The sequence below is a fragment of the Lasiosphaeria miniovina genome, assembly GCF_030549165.1.
Source record: "Lasiosphaeria miniovina strain SMH2392-1A chromosome Unknown B0T26scaffold_7, whole genome shotgun sequence".
Taxonomy (NCBI): Eukaryota; Fungi; Ascomycota; class Sordariomycetes; order Sordariales; family Lasiosphaeriaceae; genus Lasiosphaeria; species Lasiosphaeria miniovina.
The window spans coordinates 1,783,120-1,801,302 of record NW_026848226.1 but is presented as its reverse complement, the minus strand read 5'-3'; the positions used below and the strand labels follow the sequence as shown (position 1 = coordinate 1,801,302).

Genomic DNA, 18,183 nt, shown 5'->3' with positions numbered 1-18,183 from the left:
CGTTTTGAGCCTTGATTAGTACACTTTCATGGCTGGTGGTGGTTGAAGTGTCCGCCAGAAGTTGTCGACGCAGCCAACCGTCCAACCTCCACTGCCGTGGCATCCATCCCATTACTTCCACCTACTCTCTCTTTTCTCTCTCACGCTACCGCTTCCGCCTCTGCTTTCCCTCGTTTGCGCTTTTCACGGGATCAAGCTTCGTTTCCGGGCCCATGAGGCTCTCTCACGCGACCCAGTCTCCCCGCAATTTCCATCCCAGTACCCGTAAAAGTGCCCGGGTAACTGAGGAGCCAAACGAATCCCCCCGGCATCCTGCAAGGGGAACTGAACTGGTAGGCAACACGATTCCAGACACCCGACCCAGGTCTCATATCCTCAGGCTTGACTTCTAGTCCAGAGAAAGATTTCGCCGCCATTCACTTCCAGTTCACGGCCCAAAGGCCAACACTCGGGTCGCTTTAAAAAGTACTTCTTAAAATAAGATACTTGCCCGCCTCCCGAACCTCGCTGGCTCGCGTGCAACTTTGCAACAGCACCAGTCAGTCTCCGGGCCACGGTCATCGTCCCTGCATTTATCTTCACTGCATTTATCGACATCGCCGTCGATATCGTTCATCCTTAAACCCTCTACCTCGATCACATCTCGGCCATGGCTCGCAGGAATTTCAAGACCGATATCCCGGCCGCCGCCGGAAAGGCTGCTACGGGCGTCCTTGCCGGCATTAGTTCCATTGAGGAAGGAGGGTCTGAAGGCGAATTTGTCATTTCCTACCACCATCCTAGCCTTGAAAAGGTCGTGCATATCCAGGCCGTTGCCACCGACATTAGCGAGTACCCCGACGGCAACATGTTTATGGTCTCCTGCACCGATAATGATGGCGCGTCCCAGGCAGTCATCGATACCCTCACGGCTATCAAAGACTATCTTGTCGGCATCACCGTCTACGAACTGGTCTTTGAATTGTCGAAACACCTCGAGTCGGCGCTCAATCGCGTACCGGGGAGACCCGGCCGCAACGACTTGGGCACCGAGACTGAAGATGGGGACAATGATGAGCCTGAGAATGGCGATGACGAGGACAGCCTTGGCAACGATGCCGACTACGATGACGATGACAATTCCGAAGATGAGTTCGAGTTCGACGGCGAAGCATTTGGCTTGTCTTCATTAGATCCTCGCCAACCTGTAACTGCCGGGGAATCTCGGGCACAAAAAACGCGCTTCAAGCGAGATCTCCGCCAGGTCAAGGATGCGGGCTACAAGGTCGGCATCTTCAGCGATTTCAACTCCCAGGCTATCTTCTCAATTTCCATCCGCATCGGAAAACTCGGCTTGTCAGACGAGGCCATAGAAGCGTGGGACGTGGATGAGAAGGACTATGTCGTGCTCCTTGTCCGTTTCGAGTCCGCCTACGCAGGCCTAGAGGGCATTGTTGAGGAGGCCGTCGCCAACACCCGTGTAAGCTTCCGGATAGGAAAGTGTCGCCGATACAAGCCCTCTATGGCTCAAGTCTTGGCTGCCTTCTCGGAAGTAAAGTGCTACACCAAAGCGGCTAGCTCAACTGAGAGTGATAGCCAGACTCGAGTCGACCATGTCTTTGAGAAACTATTCGTCTCCAGTTCCCTAGACCAGTTTTTAAACGAAAGCTTTGTATCGTTGCTGAAGCTCCGAGAGCGAGGGTCACTCTCGTGGGAAGATGCGAACGAGCTTCTCTCGGCTCGTTTAGGATTCGGTACCGCCGAGAACGTCTCCTTTGAGCCCAAAGAAGCCGGTAGCGGCCTGGCGGCAGAAGATCACCAGGTCCTCGCCCTCGACCATCTGACCAAGGCTGACCCGAGCACCCAAGGCAGCTTTCCATTGGCAGCCATGCAATTTGCAATGCATTACTTTCTCAAATGCACGGAATACTGCTTGAGATGTCACAGGAGACTGGAAAAGGGGTTCGAAGCACTACGACCCTATGTTTGCGCCAACCCCTTATGTCTGTTCCAGTACATGGCCATGGGCCTCGGCCCCAGCATAGAACGCGAGATTCTCACGGAGCCATACGTTGTAGATCTCCTGGTAAGTCTGTGCTATGCTGCCATCCAACCGGACGCCGGGTATAAGGACAATAGCCCTGGAGACAAGCAAACACCACCCGCCATCCGCACACTGCCAACGGGCTTGAGACTCAGTGTGCCGAACCTAGCCAGCGAGACAGAGGATACCCCCATAAAAGTACAAGTGTCGCCGAGCACTAACCGAATCACACTGAAAGAGGTGATGAGCGACCGACATCTCATGCTGAACCGATGGGTCGCATTTCGTGCTCTAGGACAGACCGTAACGACTCATGCCGTCATAGTCGCCATTCCGGAACCGGGCAGCTGGTTTGATATCGAGATAATGGGCGAGTCGGGAAGAAATTGGGGCACTGGGCTAATGGGCAACGTGTCGCTGAACATGGCACCGACAGGGCCAAAAGATTATCGCGCAGAGTTGTTCTTTTACGACACCGACTTCGACTCATTGCTCATGCAGGAGAAGTGCGAAATCATGCGCCACATTCTGGACACGCTTCCCAGTATTCGAGACATAGGATGTTTCTTGCATAATCATGCGCATGGCAGCTTGCGGTCTATGAGCCGCATCTCTCCTCCCGCCGCATCTCTCCTCCAGTGGATCGTGTCTTCGAACCGCTCCTGTATTCTGCAGGTTGATCGTTCCCTGAAAGAGGTTGGCGAGGCCGGCTTAGATAAGGCTCAACGCCTGTCCGGCAAGGGCAGAAATCGCGAGCACGAACGCATCCCGGGACTTGACGGTTGGATCCAGTTCCGCTTTGCCCAAGGCTCGCCCGACAAGGAGTTACGATTCAACCGAGCGCTGCACGACGTGGCAGCGCGCAATGACATCTCTGCAAACCCTACGATATTTGCTTGGCACGGCAGCAACTTGTCAAATTGGCATAGCATCATCCGCACTGGCTTGGATTTCAAGGACATCAGGAACGGCCGCGCCTCTGGGAATGGCGTGTATTTCAGTCGTCATTATTCCACAAGCATAGCCTACGTGCAAAACTCGTCTCGGCCTTGGCCAAACTCGGCCCTCAAGGTCGGAGCTTGCATGAGCTTGAACGAAATCATCAACCTGCCCGGAGAGTTCGTGTCGACGAACCCTCACTATGTCGTGTCTCAGTTGGACTGGCACCAGTGCCGATATCTATTCGTTCAGTCGGCCAACCATAGCACTGTGTTTACGTCAGGAATAGGCCTCGGGTCCGCTGGGTTTATTATATGGCCTAAACAGCAAGTCCCGACCGGTGACGGAATTCACGGTCAGGACCCATCTCGCGTAATCTACGGGCCTAATAACGCATCAATAGAGATACCCCTGTCAGCTATTCCATTTCGAGATGTCAACGCTGGATCGGCTGATGGGCCAGTTAGCCGAGTCTCAAAGACATCTATGAAGCGAGGGGTTCTGCTCTTGGAAGACGACAGCAGCGTCGAGGACGACATAGACATCGAGTTTCTACACTCGGACGACGAAGAGAGCGAGGGAAAAAGCCCGCCACACAAGAAATCGCATTCCCACAGCTCTAGTATAGATGCGGCAGGCGTTTATCCGCTCAGTCATGGTTCCCACCCTTATCACGGGTTGCACAAAGACAGTAGCATCCGACGGCCGCCGACTCCCCCAAGCATGGACCCAACCCTTACGAGCTTCAAGCCAGGTGCTCTGGATCTGTCGACGCTTGTGCGCCTCAAGCCTCCGTCGTTTGCAAGCGATTTTGCGACGAGGCAATTGAGTCACGAGTTGAAGAAGATGCAGGCCGTTCAGGCCAACACCCCTCTTCAGGAGCTCGGTTGGTACATGGACTTTGACGAGATAACGAATCTATTTCAGTGGATCATCGAGCTGCATAGCTTTGATTGCTCCCTCCCGCTGGCCAAGGACATGAAGGAGGCCAATGTTTCGTCTATCGTCCTCGAGGTCCGCTTCGGAGGGGATTTTCCGATGTCTCCCCCCTTTGTGCGAATTATCCGCCCGCGCTTCCTACCTTTTATGAACGGCGGCGGCGGCCATGTCACAGGCGGCGGAGCCATGTGCATGGAGCTCTTGACCCTCTCAGGCTGGACTCCCGTAAACAGCATGGAGAGCGTGATCCTCCAGGTGCGCATGGCCATCACCAACACGGAACCCTTTCCTGCGCGGCTCGAGAAAAAAACCCACCAGTTGAATGATTATGGAATCGGAGAAGCGGTCGAGGCCTACAGACGCGCGGCTACTGCTCATGGCTGGGAGATCCCGAAGGAATTGCAGCAGACAGCGGACGGTGTGTAGCGGACTGCAGCGGGCTTTCTGTCTGCCCCTTTTTTCTCCTTAAAAGGGGTGGGACTTTTAATGTGGGTTAATTTATTTGCGGAGACGCAGCGTGCCTGACAAGACACATAGCGCAGTTTATTGTATGTACAGAGGTATCGATAAACTGTCTTTAGTGCTGAGCCGAGCTGGTTCTGCGTTGATGCTTTGAGAATGTGTCGTGGGACTTTTTACGGTAATCTGGCTGCATGATCTTGGGGAAGCGTCTACCATGAGAAAGGGGGATACCTTGTGCTTCGTACGAATAATGTAATTTCACCGAATACTAATACCCCCGTACGCCAGGGCGTTGTCGTAGTGCTTTTAGCGGTCCCGCTTGTGAAGCTAGGTTGCTGTTCAGCCTCACCCCACACGTCAGCCTCCCTTGCAGCTGGGCCTAGGTACGGACTAAGGTGGGGTAGCAAAGCTTCCCTGACCGACGCTCTACACTAAAATTCTAGGCCTCTCCAAAATTTCGATTGTTTGGAATCCGTTTTCGTCGCCCAAGCAAACCACCTTTCCATTCCCCTCGGCTCCCAATTTCAACGTAAACACGGGGACAGAAGGAACCACGCGTGCGAACCGAAGCACTCGACCTTTTCCCACCGACTGATCCTGTCTGCCCCATAACTTGAGGCCCGGAAAATATATTCGACAGCAGAAACACCAGAAACGAAACACGACACTTTTTGAGGTCGAAGTTTGGGAGGCGGGCAGACACGGGGAAAGAGAAGCCGGAGAGAAGAAAAAAGAGAGGGAGAAGGAAGAGGGGCACGACGGGAGCAGAGAGACGCGAGTATCTGGATCCCCGGGAAAAAGAGAAGGAAAAACAAGTTATCAAAAGAAAAACATGGCGTCCACACAACACGTCCTCCTCTCGCCCGCCGAGCTCGCCTACCTGCATGCGGCGCTGTCGCTGACGCCGCCGATCCGGCCCGACGGCCGTGCGCCGGCCCAGTTCCGCCCGCTCATAGCCGAGACGGGCATCCTGCCCGGCACCAACGGCAGCGCGCGCATCTGCTTTGCCGACGGCACCGAGGCGATTGTCGGCGTCAAGGCCGAGGTCGAGCGCACGCGGCTGGCGGACGGTGCGACTGCTGGCACGGAGTGGGAAGAGGGTGGTAGTGCGAGGGGTGAGGGTGAGGATGATGATGGGGGGGACAAAGCGGGCGACAGCGACTGGGTCGGGCTGACGGTCGAGATCCCCGGCTACCGCGACGACGACGCTGGCACGGCCTTTCTGGGTGCCATGCTGAGCGAGGCGCTGCTTGCCGACGGCGCGTTCGCTAGGCGCCTGTGGATCAACCGCCGCTTTCACTGGAAGCTGTATCTCGATGTGGGTTTCTTTCTTTCCCTTTTTATTCTGTTCTGTCTTTTGCCCGCGGGGTGGAGGGTTCTTTTGCTCTCGGGTCGCCCGTGACATGACTTGACGCATCGTAAACGAGAGAAAGAAGCTAACCGCACAAACACGCAAACGTACAGATCCTCCTTATCTCGCCGCCTCTCTCGTATCCGCTTCCGCTGCTGTCGCTGACGACGCACCTGGCGCTGCTGGCAACGCGCCTGCCGCTGCTCAAGTCGGAGGGAGACGAGGACCCGTTCTTCGACGACGACTGGGCCGCCGCACGGCACCTGTACCCGCGCGGCAGCGGCAGCAGCAGAACTACGAAGGAATCCGCGAGGCCGCCCGTGACGCTGCTGGTCATGGCGGTGGGGAACAACATCATCTTTGACCCGGCCAAGGAGGAGTTAGCGGTAGCGGACGTAGCGCTGGCCGTGTCGGTAGCGGAGGACACGGCGGTGGCTACTTCGACGGCGGCGACGATGGACTTGGACGACGCGGCGGTCCCCGCGGCACGCAGCCTCCGGTTGCTGTCGATCCGCACGATAGACCCGCCGTCGCGGCTGACGCCGCCGGGCGTGCCCAACGCCGCCAACAGCGCCTACGGCGCGACCACGGCGCAGAACCAGCCCGAGGCCAGGACGGCAGAGGCCGAGGCCGTCGAGGGCGTCTGGAGGGCGCCCAGAGGAGGCGCCAAGCCGCTGGTCATGGCCGCGCTCGTGCAGAAGGTGCTGGAGAAGGGCGGCGTGGCCGACGAGGTCCTCGACGCTTTGGACGCGGTGGATCTGGGATAGAGAGAGAAAAGAGAAACGAGAAACGATTACAGAGTACTGTCGTACTGCCTCTCGCCTTGATGTTTCTGTCTATTTACGCCACTCCCTTCAGCTAAAGCAGTTGATGGGGAGGAGATGCTCCAGGCCTACGGTCAGGACAGTTGGCGCCCCCGAGCCCTACTGTGTGTGTACATAGATATAGATACATTGCTATTCATCAAAAGATACCCAGCCACTTCTTTCTCGGCTCTCCTTGCTGCGGCGCTGCTGCCGACGCAGACGCCACCCCGTCCTTAGTAGCAGCTGGCGGCGGCAGCACCTGCTCGTCAGTGTCAGGCCGCACAGGCGAGGCGGAAAGCGCCTCGGCGTGGGCGCGCGCGGCGGCCTCGGCGGCCATCTCGGCGTCGGTGCGGATCGTGGCCTGCTTCAGCCCGAAGAACCCTTGCTCCTCGGGCAGCCCGTGCGCCTGCCGGTACAGCTTGCGCTTCTCCACGTCCTCGACGTGCCGCTTGCGCTTGCGGTCCGTCTCCGCCGCCCGGTGCATCGCGTTCATGCGCACCACTTCGATGACCTGCTGTGTGGACGCGATCGGGTGCGCCGCCATGTCGCTGTAGGTTGGGAGTAGGTCGACGAAGGGCGATGTGCGCTTGAAGTTCTCTGTGAATGTGTACACGGCGAGTGATGTGAGGGTTCCCTGGGGTGTTGTTAGTTGCGGGTGTGTGATGGGAAATGTGTGAGTATGTGAGTGTGTGTGTGAGTGGGGGTGAGCGTGAGAGTAACAGCAGTGAGTAACAGTGAGTAACAGTGAGAGAGTGAGTGAGTGAGAGTGATGAGAGTGAGACAGTGAGTGAGCGACGGCGAGAAAACAACTCACGAGCGTGATGGCCATGTGCAGGCCGCGGCTGTTCCAGAACCACTGGCCCCACGTGCCCGGTGGCGGCGGCAGGCCCGGGTAGTCCTTGGCCCGCTGGCGCTGCACCTCGTCGCTGCTCAGCTCGCCGCCGTAGTGCCGCGGCAGGGCGCCGCCCTTGCGCGGCAGCCGCGCCCCGTGCGACGGCGGGTTGAACCGCTCCGGCTTTGCCAGCACGTTTCCCGGTCCTGCTGCGGATGACGGCTTCTTGGAGCTCGAGCTGCTGCTGCTGCTGCTGCTGGCGAGCCGTACATATTGCGGTGCCGGGCTGGCTGAGGCTGTTGTTCCTGCTGCGGCTGCTGCTGCTCGCCGCCAGATCAGCCCGTGCTGAGGCAGCAAGAATCGCGGGATCGACGCTGCGCCCGCCATTGTGGTTGTGTTACGGTGGTGAGTGAGGGTTCAATTGGCGTGCGCCTCAGAACCGAGGTGCGTCGTGGACGTTGCGGCTCTTCTTGAAGGAGCTTGGACGCGAACTGGATGATGACATGAAAATTACAGCAGCTTAGCTCTGCCTCGTGCAGCCTTGGCGCGGAGGTGAAGTGAGGCACTCGGGTACTTGGGTACCTCGTTGGTCAGGCTGGGGGGCCCGGGTTTCAGTCTGTGTGGCGCAACAGCCCAGCATGCCTACGCCACATTCGATGATGATGTGTGTGCCTGTCGATTTTACCTCCTTTTTAGTCTAGCGGCCCTTTTCTTCAAAGGAACGGGCACGTAGCTCCGCCGATGCTCTACGGCAAAGCGCAGGCAAATGGAAACCTGGCCCGGCCTTTTCCGATTTCGCCCGCCATGCCCTTAGTAACTCTCGGGACCTGATTGGCGCGCGCTCGTCAAATCTCCACTCCCTCTAGCCCCAACTGTGGCTCCTGTGGCCCAGGACTCGGGAGGCTAGTAGGTCATCCGATTAAAAGTTGGAAAAAAAGATCCCGGCACAGGCCAGGCCAGCCAAGGAACGCACGCTGTGTGGTTACCCTGGTTTTCTTATTTTCCTGGAAACTCCCTCCTTCGCGACTTCTTTCCCCTTCTTCCAACTTTCACCTTCACGAACAAACGAAAATCTCCCAGCATATCCTCGATCGACTCTCTGTCACGCCTTCTAATTCTTAATACCACTACACCACAACATCTGTCACAATGGGCTTCAAGTCGGGTAAGACAAGCAATTTTTTGTTTTCTCCAACTCCGGGGGATAAATTTTTTTGTTGGCCCGCCATCCGCCTTCGTCGTCACCGTCACCACTACCACCCCCCGAGATCTAGCCTCTTGCGAGCCATTGGCTGCCCACACGTGGCCCGCCGGTGCTAGCACCCGCTCTCCTGGCTAGAATCGGTGTTGATTGCCCCCCCGTCGGCCCTCATTCTTTGCCAAGTCGCAAAGAAGAAGCCATGGTGGCTTGTTTTGCGCCGAGCGACGGCGGCGCCGCAAACATGCGCGCTGCGGTATTTTTCCGCCCTTCCCGAGTTCGCAAACCTCGGCTGCAAGCCCGGGTCGGCAAAACATCACGGCCAGAACGAGACTGGGAGCCTTTTTCCCTTGTCGAACATGGAGTGCCTTTTTCTGAACGGGGGCTTTGGCGCACTTTTTCTTGTGCCTCACCTTGCTGCGTTATTTCACATGTTGCTGCTGCAGGTTGCTGACGTGTGACTGTTGGAATAATCAGGCGATGCTAAGAAGGGTGCGAACCTCTTCAAGACGCGGTGCGCGCAGTGCCACACCCTCGAGAAAGACGGCGGCAACAAGATCGGCCCCGCGCTCCACGGCCTCTTCGGCCGCAAGACCGGCTCCGTCGACGGCTACGCATACACGGATGCCAACAAGCAGAAGGGCATTACCTGGAACGAGGACACTCTGGTATGGCCCTCCCGTGAAGATTGACCTGACAATCTGCGCGAAAATTGGTGGCTAACAAACTTTTTTCGCCTTCTAGTTCGACTACCTTGAGAACCCCAAGAAGTTCATCCCCGGAACCAAGATGGCTTTCGGCGGCCTGAAGAAGGACAAGGACAGGAACGATCTCATTACGTACGTCTTCTCTCGCCTCTTCGCTTATCCGAACAAACCCATATCCCAGGGGGGGAAAAAACTAACCCATTTCCCACCTATCTAGCTTCCTGAAGGAGTCGACCAAATAGAGAAAGAAGAAAAAAAAGACGCGACGACGGTGTTGTGGGCGGTGGCGGTTGTAGTTTGTTACGTGTTGTATTAATAACGGGACTCTTTTGCATTAGAACGGCTGGCTTTGCACATGATTGTACCATAGACGCTAGACCAGTGCTCGGCGACCCGACATATGATTCCCTACTCTTTTTATTCCCTCTGAAAGCCTTTTTTCCTCTTTTGCTCTCCACGTGCCTAGCATAAACCAGCCGCACCCATGCTCGCATTTTTAAAGAGGACAACGGTGTGCTATGACAATTGGTAGGATGGGTATGTATCGTTTGTATCAGAGGCTCGTAACCGACAGATAGTACAGAATCTCAAACCTTGACGTGACAGCATTGTTGTCCCCTCCATGTCTAGATCCAACCCGCCTCTATTTATCTGAACCCAGTACGCCCTTCATGTGCTCCTGTCTATATGCTACGTATATGCCCCTCTTCTTTTTCAGTTCATACTAGTGTATTTGCGCATGTCTTTGACGCTTGGCTTGACTTCCGTCAGGGCCTTCTCCCAGTCCCTTAGCGTGATCACGGGGGTGCCTGTCGATGCCGTGCCTTGCTCTATCTGCATCTGCATGAGATACGCCCTCTGCAGACAGGCCTGCGCGGCGGCTTGCATGAGATTGCCCAGGTCCGCGCCCGAGAAGCCCGTGCAGCGGGGGTCGAGGGCCACGCGCTCCAGATCTACCTCTTCTTCCTCAATCTCCATCGCTGTTGAGGCGTCCAGGCCTGCTGTAGATGCTTCTGTCGCCGGTGATGGCGCGTCGGCCTTAGCCTTGATGATTGTGTTGCGGTACAGTGTTTTGAGAATGTCGACGCGGTCCTCGGGCGAAGGCAGGCCGACGTATATGCTCGTGCCAAGGCGACCGGGGCGGCGAATAGCCTCATCGATCATGTCGGGGCGGTTGGTAGCGCCGATGACGTAGATCCCAGTGCGGTCGCCGACGCCGTCCAGCTCGGTCAGGAGGGTGTTCACGACGCGCGCGCTGGCGTCGGACAGGGAGTCGTCGCGGCGAGGGACAAGCGCGTCCATCTCGTCAAAGAAGAGGACGCAAGGGGCTGAAGATTTGGCGCGCGAGAATAGTTGTCGTACTGCCCGCTCCGACTCGCCCACGTACTTGTTGAGTAGCTCGGGGCCCTTGATCGAGATGAAGTTGGCCTTGGACTCGTTGGCCACGGCCTTGGCCACCAGGGTCTTGCCGCACCCGGGAGGGCCCCAGAGCAGAATGCCCGCCGCCGGCTTGATGCCCACTCTGCGGAAAAGCTCGGGCTGCTTGATAGGGCCGATGATGGACATTTCGAGTTTGCGCCGCACGTCGCCAAGTGCGCCGACCTTGGCCCATGTCGTGTCCGGAATCGCGCTGAACCCTTCCCGCTTCGAAGCTGGCTGGACCCGCGCCACGGCGACCTTGAACTGTGCTTGCGTAATGCATGTTTGGCCCCACGACGCGTTCCGATGGTCCTCGAGTAAGAGCCAGTTCCGCTGTACCGGCGTCAAGCCATCGTCGTTGCTCGTGGGAGGACTGAAGGTGCGCGCCTTGTCAATCAGGTCCTCAAGCCCACCGCGGAAGCTCCCAGTCACAGCCGCCTGAACCACGTGCTGCAAGTCACTCCCAACATAGCCAGGCGTCAGACGGGCCAGCTCGGAGAAGTCGACGTCGTCGGCTACATTGAGGCCCCGCGCCATGGACCGTAGTATCTGCTCCCGGGCACGCTCGTTGGGCATGCCAATGTCTATCTCGACACTGAAGCGTCGCCGAATGGCGGGGTCGAGGAAGTCGGGTCGGGTGGTAGCGGCTAGCACAACCACGTTCTTGCCGAGCGGCGCGTTCTTCTTGATGCGGTCCATGCCGCTCATGATCTCGGTCACGATACGGCCCTCCATGCCCTTGCTGGCGCTCTCGCGCTTGCCGGCGATGGCGTCGATATCGTCGATAAAGAGAAGGCAAGGGGCGAGCTGAATCGCCTCGTCAAACACGTCGCGGATGTTCTTCTCGGACTCGCCCGACGTGCCGCTGATCATGGAAGCGGCCGAGACGGGGATGAAGGCGGTGCCGACGCTCCCGGCAACGGCGTTGGCCAGTGCCGTCTTGCCGCAGCCTGACGGCCCGTGCAAAAGAACGCCGTTCTCGTAGCGGTAGCCCATCTTTTCGCAGGCCTCCCCGGCGCAGAGCGGGAACCAGACCTCGTCCAGCAGCCGGTCCAGCGTGTCGTCGACGCCAGCGATGTCGCGGATGGACAGGCCCGTTGGCGGGGATCGGTCAACCATCTCGGGCCTGGGCGTGCCCTTTCTCTTCTTAGGCCTCGGCTCCCCGTTGACACGCCTGTCGAGGGTTGCACTAGGTGTCGTTAGTTCTGGGCCAGGCGTTGTTGGCTCTAGGACAGGCGCTATTGGTTCCTTGCCAGGCGTTGCCGACTCCACGGCCGGCGTTTGAGAAGAGTCGCCATCCGTCTCGGGCGCGACAGCAACGCCTGTCGTTGTGGTGGTAGAGGTAGAGGTTGTGTTGTTTATGTTCCAGGCCTTGGCGATCTGCTTGTTCAACAAATTAAAGTCGCGGCTGGGAGCCTTAGACGCAGCAGCAGCCTGTTTCTCTGCGAGCTCTATAGCGTCGTCTGAGTCGTACTGGTCGTCGGCCTTGGCCTCGTCCTTGCGCAGCGCTAGCACCCGCTCAATCGAGTCCTCGAGCGAGCGCCTCTTCTGGCGGGCTAGGCTCGAGTTGGAGCGCTTGATGCTGTCGTAGATGACGCCGACAGTGAGGCGGCTCTTCTTGCGCCGGCCCTTCTGAAAGTCGTCCTCGCTCTGCTCCAACTCCTCGAGCCTGCGCACTATTTGGTACGTCTCTCTATCGATGCCCCCTCTTAGAAGCTGTGGCCGGCGCGACATGTTGGAAGTTGATATTGCAGAACGACTGCATCACAGGGAAGGGAAGTTCAGTGAAGGAAAATAATTTGAGGCCCTCACCCGCCACGACGGCCAAGTGGGGTAGTGTTGAGTGAGTTTGAGCTTCGAGGAAGGGACGATGTGGTTGGGTCAAATTCGGTTCCTCCAGCTCATGTTTGAGACATTAATAGCCGTCCGTTGTACGGTGAATGTGAAATGTATCTGTTGAGCTTCATAAGCGACGAAACCAAAATCTGGTGGCTACTAACACAGTAACTCGGAAAAAGAATGAGCAAGGAAAATTAAAGGAAAATTCAGCGGTGAACCCTAACCCTGTTCGCAAAGCACGTCTAATAGCCATTTTGCCTCTCTTCAAGTTGTTTATTGAATTGTGATTTAGTTCATTAATATAGCCGTATTTCCGTATATAGATGTTAATTGAGCCATTCTTATTGTAACAGAGTACCCAAAGTGGGCCAGGTAGATGAAGACATCTTTCGTTGGCTTTTCTCGGTCTCTATCACGACACAACGAAGGGAGTTGCCGATTCAATTAGACGTTTGGGCCGATAAGATGCGATAAGGCCATGGCGCCGTTCCGCTAAAATTTGATGTGGGCACTGGTGACCCTGCTACAGCTAATGCAGCGGCTGCCACCTGTCACCACTCCCTTGCCGATTTCCGAGTGTTGACAGAGCGCCTGGCCATTCAGGGAACCTCTGGACTTCGAACCAATTCGATCCGTATCGGCATCGGCATCCACACTCGACGAATGTGGCGGCTTGATTGGCTTTGGCAAACATCTGTATGCATTCACTCTCCCTGGGTTCGAGTTCGCCCAGTCGTTCGCTCCTCCCTGTCCGCGCCCACCTCAACACCTTGCGGGCCGAGTCCGTGTACGAGGCACAGCGTCGCCAGCCAATCTCGCCAATGTCTATTAAATCCTGACACCTAGATGTGCTACCAAATTAAACCTATGCCCTCTCGACCTGCCCGGCTGACAGACAGCTAATCCGAATAAATTCCGATTTGCGACACCTCCCTATCCAAACCCGCGCGCTACCCTCGCTAGCCACCTATCCCGTCAGACGAAAACCGGCCTCGAAAGCCATCCCGACTGTGCATGCCTTACTTCGCTTCTCGACTGGAGATATAGTTGTACGAGTCGCCGGCCACTCTGTACCGGGCCTAGGGGACGCCTGGGCCGTTGCTGCCGGCGATGCATTTCGCATACCCTCCGCGGAAGACATCGAATCCTCCGCTATACCTCCCGCGCTCGTCCAACCTCCCGCGATTCAGGCGGAGCCGTCTCCAGCTCATCGCTCTCGCCGGGCTCGCCCTCATCACCTTTATATACCTCGTCACCTGGGCGAGCCATGGGCATGGCGCATACTCGCAGCACAGGCCGTCAGGAAAGCCGCCCGTTGTGCTGGTGACGGTGCTCGACGAGGTAAAGTACAGCAAAGCATACATAGATGCGGTGAAGGAGAACAGGATACAATATGCCGAAAGACACGGTACGTGACGCAGTCCGTCGCGGCACGATGCCCCCTCCCCCAAGGCCCCCACGATTCTAACTTGGGATCGTCTCTAGGCTACCAGACTTTCTTCCCCAAGGTGGGCGATTACGACCTGAAGAACGCGCCGGCATCCTGGACGACTGTGGTGGCGATGCGCCACGCGCTCACCAAGTTTCCGGACTGCAACTACGTCTGGCATCTCGACCAGAATTCGTTCGTGATGAACCCGCGCCTCAAGATTGAAGACCACGTGATGAAGTCGTCTAGGTTGGAGAAGTTGATGATTAAGGATCATCCAGTCGTCCCTCCAGACAGCATAATCAAGACGTTCAGCCATCTCAAGGGGCAGGATGTCGACTTCGTCTTGACGCAGGACAAGGAAGGGCTGTCGTCTGGCAGCTACGTGCTCCGGAACGGAGACTGGGCAAAGTTCTTCTTGGAGACTTGGTTCGATCCGCTCTACAGGAGCTACAACTTCCAGAAAGCCGAGACACATGCGTTGGTGAGTTCCCGAGGGCGGTGCCCAGTCTCGAAATCTTGAGCGCACCAGGACACATGAACCCAGGCGCTGAACCGCTTATTAGGAACATATCGTGCAATGGCATCCCACTATACTAGCGAAGCTGGCCCTCGTAAACCAGCGAACCATCAATTCATACAGCAAGGCCAGCAAGGGAGCCGAATACCAGGACGGGGATATTGCCATTCGGTTTGTCGACTGCCAGGCACAAAATTCGATTGCCTGTGAAGTCGAGTCACAGAAATTCGCCCAGAAGTGGCGGACGGCGTTCAAGAACTCATGATGAAGAAAGGGAGGACGGTCGATGGCCACAACCGTCTTTCACGCGATTAACGAAACCACATTTTGTCATCACATTCGGCAACGAGCCAACGATAGCCTTTCTCCTCACCACTGCTACCACCACTACCACTCCGAGCATGCGCTTCCATAATCACCCATGGATGAAGTGCTTCTTTTGGTTCTCAGAGGAACATGTAAAACTGGCGTTTCGAGGATTTCCTGTTGGGATGGCGGCAACCCCCCTTGCCCTTTACTATTCGCGACGGGAGTGAAAAGGGGCGGGCAGTTGGATTACGGTACGGACACGCGGGGTGCGTTCATGGTAATTGCACAGCTTGGCTCTGCAAGCCCACTTCATTTCGGGGTAGAAAGCCGGCCATCACGGACGTTGGCCGCGGTGTTTTGTATATGGATATATGGACGGTATGGATGCAGATTGGCTTATTTTGTTCTGCACTCTGCTTTCTGCACGCGATAGACGCTCGTATTTGGTTATAAACTAGGGAGTGTGTGAAAGGTGGATGTCATGGAAACGGCCAGGCCTTGTCGTCATTTTCGTTAATTGACTGCCAGCCTACCTACCTACCTAGGCATGCGTATTCCCTGTTTCTTTTGGTGCTCTTCCGAGGCAGTGTGACGAGTTCGATGCTGCTGCTGCCACATTGGCAACCACACTCCGACGAGCGTTGCTCCAAAAGAGGGTCCCTGTCCGGGCTCTCGTGACATGTTGCCTCGTTGACGACCTAATAGCTGACAAAGAAGGGAAGGGGCGTCCTGGAGCCTTAGCAAGCTTTGGTGGCCAAAAACGGTCAAACGCACTAGGGCTAATGTGCTCCGTACCGAACGTAGGAAGAACGGGCGGGACCTTGGGGACGCATGTGATGGATGGCTCGCTAACTCGGCTCAGTAGCGTGGTGGGGTAGGTGACGGCTTGCGTGGGACTCGACCATCTCGTCGCCCATTCACTAGCACGGAATACGGATAGCTCGCTAGGTATGTAAGTCCGCTGCGTACTAATGTCTTGCAAGGCCCAGTCGCCCCAAAGCCCGAGCTTTTACATCACCTCGGACTCTGATGGTCCATAATCTTTTCGCCAACAAGTGAAGCCAGAATCCCCGCCAGCTTTCCTCTTTTTTTTTTAACCCACCCTGCCAGAAGCACCAATGTCCCGGGCATCGAGGTCGGCCTGGGTCTAGTTGACGGCACGCACAACCTGAGGCAGCGAGCGTCGGCCTTCCTTACCTGACCAGGAGGTGGCGACACGAGCAGCGCAAACGGCCTTGCTCGCTCTTCCTTGGCCCTTCAGAGAACAAACGGCTCAGCGTTGACGGCCTGGTACTGATACTGACTGAGACTGATCCTTGAGGTATTTGGTTGCGACGGTTTTGGGGGCCAAGTTTCGCGGTTGGAACCACTCGGAAGGATGCCGGGCACTTCCCGCATGCCCGTGAGCTTACGAGAGAGCTTCAACACTGTCAAGAGATCGCGGCCGGCCAATACGCTGCAGCTGCTAAACCTGGATCTGTCAGTGTTTATTTATTTTATTTCATTTCATTTCGTTATAGGGATGGATAAGCACGACCTCCTCCCGCCCTCCTCCCGCCATACCATCCCATCCCTTCCCGTGTATCATTACCACCCTCCATGTGTTTATTATGCACACAGCCCGACTCGCCAAGGGATAAGCAGGAGACCCAATTAACACCAGACACAGGCTGCGAAACATTGTCTTCTTCCTCTTCGTCTTGCGATGGACGCGACACGTGCTGCTAAAACTCAAGGGCCGCGGGCTGCTGGGCACACTGGCCGAGCTGTACGCCAACGCCCGGCGCATCGGCTATGGCTACTTCTTGCGCATGCCCGGCGTACGCACCCAGGTGCGCAAGCAGGTGCACGACGCCCTCGCCAAGCTGCAGATCAAGATGGTGCCTGCTAGCACGACGCGCTACCTGACCCTACCCAAAGAGGGCTGGTCCGAGGACGCGGTGCGCAAAGAGCTCGACACGCTGGCCACCATGGACCACACGCGCTGGGAGGACGGCTACGTCTCGGGCGCCGTCTACCACGGCGAGGACGACCTGCTGCGCCTGCAGACCGAGGCCTACGGCAAGTTCACCGTCGCCAACCCCATCCACCCCGACGTCTTCCCCGGCGTGCGCAAGATGGAGGCCGAGGTCGTCGCCATGGTCCTCGGCCTCTTCAACGCCCCCGTCGGCGCCGCCGGCGTCAGCACCAGCGGCGGCACCGAGAGCATCCTGTCCGCCTGCCTGAGCGCGAGACAAAAGGCCTACGCCGAACGCGGCATTACCGAGCCAGAGATGATCCTCCCCGAGACGGCCCACACGGCCTTCCGCAAGGCCGGCGAGTACTTCAAGATCAAAATCCACATGGTTGCGTGCCCTGCGCCGACCTACCAGGTGGACGTGCGCCGCGTGTCGCGCCTGGTCAACAGCAACACCATCCTGCTGGTGGGGTCGGCGCCCAACTTCCCGCATGGCATCATGGACGACATCAGCGCATTGTCTAAGCTGGCGCTCAAGCGCCGCCTGCCGCTGCACGTCGACTGCTGCCTCGGCTCCTTCCTCATGCCCTTCCTCGAGAAGGCCGGCTTCGAGGCGGAGCCCTTTGACTTCCGGCTCAAGGGCGTCACCAGCATCAGCTGCGACACGCACAAGTACGGCTTCGCGCCCAAGGGTAGCAGCACTGTGCTGTACCGGACCCAGGAGCTGCGCACATATCAGTACTTTGTCGACCCGAGCTGGAGCGGCGGCGTGTATGCGTCGCCCGGTATCGCCGGCAGCCGTCCCGGGGCCCTCATCGCCGCCTGCTGGGCCAGTCTCGTGACGGTCGGCGAGGCGGGCTACCTGGCTAGCTGCGAGCAGATTGTCGGGTCCGCCAAGAAGCTGGCCGAGCGCATCCGCGACACGCCGGCGCTGGCGGCCGAGCTCGAGATCATGGGCAAGCCGCTGGTCAGCGTGGTGGCGTTCCGGGCGCGCAACCTGGACGTGTACGACATCTCGGACGGCATGACGGCCCGCGGGTGGCACCTCAACGCCCTCCAGAACCCGCCCGCCATCCACGTAGCCATGACGCTGCCCCTCTCCAAGGTGTGGGAGCGGCTGGCGGCCGACCTCGAGGCCGTCGTCGAGGAGGAGCGCGAGAAGGAGCGCGTGCGCATCGTCGAGGGCAAGGGCGCCAAGGGCAAGGGCACGGGCGACGCCGCTGCCCTATACGGCGTCGCCGGCAGCCTGCCCAACAAGAGCGTCGTCGTCGACTTGGCGAGGGGCTTTTTGGATCTGCTGTACAAGGCCTGAGTCGAAGAGAGAAGTGTTGGCTATAGGGGTGTTGGTACTGTTGCCTCGGGAGTAGGGTGGTGGGGTAGGATACCATCATGATGGGAGAGACAAAAGTTGAATTCTCTTTTATATTTATGTAAATAAAAGAAAGAGTCTCGG

The 18,183-nt window shown here is 57.5% G+C and overlaps 6 protein-coding genes across 6 annotated transcripts; 5 read left to right on the top strand and 1 right to left on the bottom strand.

Annotated features, from left to right (window-relative positions):
• Window positions 1-533: 533 nt before the first annotated feature.
• B0T26DRAFT_453303 (uncharacterized protein) lies at window positions 534-4,659 on the top strand. Its single transcript, XM_060435111.1, has one exon. It carries the CDS (start codon window positions 650-652, stop codon window positions 4,325-4,327), a length of 3,678 nt encoding a protein of 1,225 aa, XP_060291512.1. The 5' UTR covers window positions 534-649; the 3' UTR covers window positions 4,328-4,659.
• A 536-nt stretch (window positions 4,660-5,195) lies between these two features.
• Window positions 5,196-6,481, top strand: B0T26DRAFT_655831 (ribosomal protein S5 domain 2-type protein; the record flags this gene model as incomplete). The annotated part of the gene is made up of 2 exons (XM_060438658.1): window positions 5,196-5,681; window positions 5,828-6,481. 2 exons carry the CDS (start codon window positions 5,196-5,198, stop codon window positions 6,479-6,481), a joined length of 1,140 nt encoding a protein of 379 aa, XP_060291511.1.
• A 2,020-nt stretch (window positions 6,482-8,501) lies between these two features.
• Window positions 8,502-9,499, top strand: B0T26DRAFT_743682 (cytochrome c; the record flags this gene model as incomplete). The annotated part of the gene is made up of 4 exons (XM_060444293.1): window positions 8,502-8,517; window positions 9,028-9,218; window positions 9,295-9,389; window positions 9,475-9,499. 4 exons carry the CDS (start codon window positions 8,502-8,504, stop codon window positions 9,497-9,499), a joined length of 327 nt encoding a protein of 108 aa, XP_060291510.1.
• A 362-nt stretch (window positions 9,500-9,861) lies between these two features.
• B0T26DRAFT_453421 (P-loop containing nucleoside triphosphate hydrolase protein) lies at window positions 9,862-12,551 on the bottom strand. The gene is made up of 2 exons (XM_060435112.1): window positions 12,331-12,551; window positions 9,862-12,276 (listed from the first exon to the last, which is right to left on the bottom strand). Exons 1-2 carry the CDS (start codon window positions 12,408-12,410, stop codon window positions 9,972-9,974), a joined length of 2,385 nt encoding a protein of 794 aa, XP_060291509.1. The 5' UTR covers window positions 12,411-12,551; the 3' UTR covers window positions 9,862-9,971.
• A 1,074-nt stretch (window positions 12,552-13,625) lies between these two features.
• On the top strand, window positions 13,626-14,729 carry B0T26DRAFT_654769 (galactosyl transferase GMA12/MNN10 family-domain-containing protein; the record flags this gene model as incomplete). Its single annotated transcript, XM_060438573.1, has 3 exons — window positions 13,626-13,923; window positions 14,001-14,428; window positions 14,511-14,729. The coding sequence occupies 3 exons, from the start codon at window positions 13,626-13,628 to the stop codon at window positions 14,727-14,729; spliced, it is 945 nt and encodes a 314-aa protein (XP_060291508.1).
• A 1,422-nt stretch (window positions 14,730-16,151) lies between these two features.
• B0T26DRAFT_654829 (pyridoxal phosphate-dependent transferase) lies at window positions 16,152-18,042 on the top strand (the record flags this gene model as incomplete). Its single annotated transcript, XM_060438579.1, has 2 exons — window positions 16,152-16,258; window positions 16,443-18,042. 2 exons carry the CDS (start codon window positions 16,152-16,154, stop codon window positions 18,040-18,042), a joined length of 1,707 nt encoding a protein of 568 aa, XP_060291507.1.
• Between the last annotated feature and the right edge of the window lie 141 nt (window positions 18,043-18,183).